General features: G+C 28.1%; 1 protein-coding gene across 1 annotated transcript; it reads right to left on the bottom strand.

Annotated features, from left to right (window-relative positions):
* Positions 1-3,054: 3,054 nt before the first annotated feature.
* Positions 3,055-4,010, bottom strand: LOC115695704 (uncharacterized). The gene has a single exon (XM_030622772.2). It carries the CDS (start codon positions 3,797-3,799, stop codon positions 3,446-3,448), a length of 354 nt encoding a protein of 117 aa, XP_030478632.1. The 5' UTR covers positions 3,800-4,010; the 3' UTR covers positions 3,055-3,445.
* Positions 4,011-4,765: the final 755 nt, after the last annotated feature.

Here is a 4,765-nt window from a genome sequence, read left to right as displayed (position 1 = left end):
TTTTCTGTCCGTAGTTCATGAAGTTTGTGTCTGTAGGGTTCAGTCCTGCACTTCCGTGCTTGGATTGCCTCTTTTTCAGTGTTTCCTTTATAATGTTTTTCTTTGTTTTTTTGTCTGTAACTTGAGACCTGTTGGCTCTCTGTTGTTTTTCTTTCCTAGTTTCTCTATTGTTAGTTTCTTCAGTTTTTTTTGGGGGTTCCTTTAATGCCCTTCTGTTCTGTACTAGCTCTGTTTTTTTATTGAATGGGTGCTTCGCACCCCCCTTTCCACCAAAAAAAAGAACACATCAATGTAGCTGCAATAGCTAAAAAAAATTCTCAAAGATCAAAATCTTAAATCTTATTTTAAAAATTAAAAAAATAAAAATATATTACCTAATTAAAAAAATTAAACATACATATATTGCATTTAATATTACTTAATTAAACAAAAAAAACTAATTTTACGTGTATTGCACGTAACATCAACTTAATATATATATTAACCTGATACAATAGATTCTAACTTTTTTTAGTTAATACAACAATACCACCCATATTTAAAGATTTTTCAAAATACTAACCAGCCTAGTTCGATACACACTTATTTACAAGAGAAATGCTAAAAGACACCAGTAGTGCCAATCACTCTCTTACGTGTCAATATTGCTATTAGTCTAATTAAGTATCAGGTCCCATATAGTTTAATATAATAACTTTTAGGGAGTATCGCTAGCCAATCGTAAGACGACACATCTTAAGGGTGATAGGCATCACTAGTGCGAATAGCAATGCTCTACTTACAACTATAATGTTTTAAGTATTATTGATACATTCATTAGCTGCTGCTAGGTTGGGATATGAAATACTGTTTAAATTTTGGTAACTACAACATATGAATTTAATGAAACACCATTTGACTTTGTTTGTTGGAAGCTACAACTCTTGGATTCTCCACCTTAATTAAGGTGTTTGAACTTCTTTTTATGCCACTGCCATTGAAGTTTTGTAATTTACCAACCTATAAACTATTTTTGTCCATTACAATAACTCTCAGCTAGCTTCAAGCTGCAGTTACTGGTTTCAGTTTCATGTACAATTGCTTTTTAATAAATATGAGTGTTTATTTGGTACCTTTTACTTTATCTACATATGGTTTCAGTTTCATGTACAATTGTTTTTTTAATAAATAAGAGTGTTCACTTGGTACTTTACTTTATCTAAATAGTAGGAATGTTCAACAAAATTTACAAACCGCCCCATTCGAATAAACCGTCCAAATTAAACTGAATAAACCGACAAAAAATACAACCTAAATAGTACAATGAAAATCCAAACCGCCTAATAAATATATGGTGGTTTACAAATTATTCTAAACCGCTTAATTAACTCGAATAAACCGAATTAAACCGATTAATATATTTTTTAATAAAAGTGCATATAATATATTACATAAATTATATTTATTAGTCAAACTATTTTGTAATTAAAATTTAGACATTTTAGTGTTTAACTTAAGATTTAAACTTTATAGTTAATAATTTTCATTGTATTTGGATATTGAAGTTTAAAATCTATATAATATTATTACTTTTTTTTTATTAATTATTTTATTCAATTATTTCATGTTTACTCAATTATATTTATTTTCTATTATAATTTTTAAAATTAATTTAGACTATAGTATTTTTTTAACTTGAAATATGAATAATGTATTTTTATTCTTGTAAATTTTATTTTTTGAATTAGAAACTAAGAATAATAATTATAAAAAAAAAGTGTAGAACGGTTTGGACGAGTTAATCCGACCAAACTAACGAAATTATTGGGTGTGTCAAACTTTTTCTAATTTTTAATTGGACAGGTTACAATTGAATATTTGTAATTCAATATTTATATTGGGTTGGTAAAAATATATTACAACTTTACTAAACCGACCGACGTATACCCTTACTAAATATTGGCTCAAAATCTTGTGTATTAATTAACTTTAGACTACCAAATTTTTTCAATACAATTAAATTATTTTTTAATTTATAAATTTTAAATTCAAATTTAATTATTAATAATTATATATAACCAAAAATTATTTGGTCAAATTAATATGTACAATTTTAAAATAAAAAGTATCAAATGAACATTATTAAAAACACGTACTAAATATATCACATATGGAGAATTTCATGATACTTTTCCTCATTTATTTTTATATTATGGTGAATCAATTTTTTAGGAAATTCCAAATGTCATTAAAAAAAATATAACTCAAAATAATTAATTACACTTGTGTATCTACAAAATCACAAAAATAACCCCTCCACTTTAGTAAAATCTTAAAAGAACTACAATGTTTCAACACCACAATCCTAAATGGAAGAGTTATGAGATGAGAGACTAGAAAACCAAAATTGATTTAATTATTGAATTTATTGATATTAGTCTTTCTTTTTTATTATTTTAAAAAAAAATTAATATTGGTTTTAAATTAAGTGACAATTGGAAGTGCATGCCACCACCTTACACCCCCATGTGGCCAGCTTTGATGACACTAAAAGTTTCTTCCAACTATTAAAAACTATTAATCTTTCATAAAATATACTATTTTTAGCTGTATTTTTTAGTTAGGATGCCAAATTATTAGCAAACCCATCTGGACATCCCTCTCTTATATTAAGTACCTTATTTATTTTTCTATACTTTATTCCATATTCTATTTCCTTCTAAAATATTCTAGAACAACTGTAAAATCAATCGAACATTGTAAACTAGCCGACCAAATTAGTCCATCTAAGCTTAAACAGTGCCTCCCATGATCTTGAGAAAATTTACAGTGGTTGCCCATGATCTTGGAAAATACTCTTAATTTGTTTTAAACTAATATCTTTGTTTTATTAAAATGGCATAAGATGATGACAAAATAAATGGTTTTTAATTATTTTTATCACCCCAACATAGATACCCCATTTCTTTAAATTAGTACTAAAATTGTCAAACAGTGAAAAAGTGGATCTTTACAAAATTTTACAACTCTGTAAATTCTTATACATAACAATACAAGATATTTTGGTACTAATAATTGTCAGAAACTACAAGAAAATTTCCATTATATTTCTCAAAATGAAAGGAAGATCGATCAACGTATAGAACTGGAACCATATTTACAGTAAATACAATTGAGAGGATTTCAGTAACATCATTCCACCAATTACACTTTTTTTTTTGATCCAGATCCAGAAACCTATCCAAACACCCTTTTCCCTCAATCTCTCCAGATCAAAAAAAAAAAAACATTAGAGATCACAAAATTTCTTCCAAATCTTATTTGGGTTCTTGTTATTCAAACAAAATAAACAAATCAAATCATAATACTCTAAAAAAACCAGAAAAAGATCCAACCTTTAAGAAAAAGAAGAAGAAGAAGAAGAAGACCCTGTTATTATTATTATTATATTTTGTACTAGTGATTTTTATTCTTCCAAATCACAAAGACTAGATTGAGAATTCCTCCTTCCAATTCCTCCACCACCAACCATGGCCACCGAAGAAGAAGAAGAAGACGGAGAAGACTGAGCTGAAGATGAAGCAGCAGCCGCAGCCACCAAAGCCAAAGACCCTTCACTCCAAGCCCTTCTTATTGGGTAAGAAACCTTAGGCAAACCACCATGAGAACAATGGTTTTTCTTCTTATTCTTGCTAGATTCGTGTAAAGCACAGCTACAATTCCGATGGTACGGACGGCGTTCAATGGCCGTGTCACAGCCTGAGATACACCCTTCGTAGAAACACCTGAAGAACCCATCAGCCGAAGCACCTGAGGCCATGTTTGGGTTTTGTTCACACCTCACAAAACTTGGCTCTATGGCAAAGAAAAAGGTGGACAAAGCTAAAACTCACAAGGGTTTTGAATTTATATATACATAAAATAAAAGAAAAATAATAAAAAAAAGATTCAATTTTTTTTTAAATAAAATTAAAACAGGAAAAAGGAAATTGGGATATTTATTTGTTTTTTTGGTTGTAATGACAGACAAAAAGTTAGTTGTCGGCTATGGTGCTACGCGGCATTTAAGCGTTGAAGAAGGCGTGTCATGTGGGGTTTATGGTTTATTATGGTAATTTCTTTTTTTTTACTAAATGGTTTATTATGGTAATTTGGACTTAGTTATTCATTTTTTTTTTGGGTAATATTGCAGAAGTTTTAGCCTATTTTTTAGTGGGTTTTATTATTTATTTTGTTTAAAGTGAAATAAATCTCTTTTAGCCAAAATGTTAGGAGAGAAATTTTGATGGGTGAAATGGTTAAGTTATTAACAAGATATTCTTTGGTTCTTAGTCTTAGATTGCCCCAAAGTTAGTCACTTTGTTTGATTAATATATGGAATTGTTTTGTTTTGTTCTTTTTTAGTAGACTAAGTAATACTTTGGAAAAATCAAGATTTTGGGTGTTAAAATTAAAAAAGAAAATGTATTAAATTGTGTTCAACAACAACTCAAATAAATAAAAAAAATTGTTGGGAAAACAATGGATATACATGTATCACGATTGATAAACAAGTGAATTTGATTAATACTTTTTCTTTCTTAAAGTCGTTTGATAATATATTGTGAATATCGGATATGTGATGTGTGAATGTGATGAATTGATTTTTACATGTTTAATACATAAGTTGTTTCAATCAATCGGATGTTACTATGGAGCATAAAGAATCTTATTAGAATTTTCTTTTAGGAATTTTAGTTAGGGTTTGAATTTAGAAAAATTAGTTTTTTTGTTCATGAATTTTTTA

This window comes from Cannabis sativa, chromosome 6, assembly GCF_029168945.1.
Source record: "Cannabis sativa cultivar Pink pepper isolate KNU-18-1 chromosome 6, ASM2916894v1, whole genome shotgun sequence".
Taxonomy (NCBI): Eukaryota; Viridiplantae; Streptophyta; class Magnoliopsida; order Rosales; family Cannabaceae; genus Cannabis; species Cannabis sativa.
The sequence above is the reverse complement of the archived record's forward strand: the minus strand, read 5'-3'. Positions and strand labels throughout refer to the sequence as shown.

What these genes read in the sequence shown, in the direction of transcription:
- LOC115695704 (XM_030622772.2), bottom strand. Translation starts at nt 3,799, where the DNA reads ATGGCCTCAGGTGCTTCGGCTGATGGGTTCTTCAGGTGTTTCTACGAA.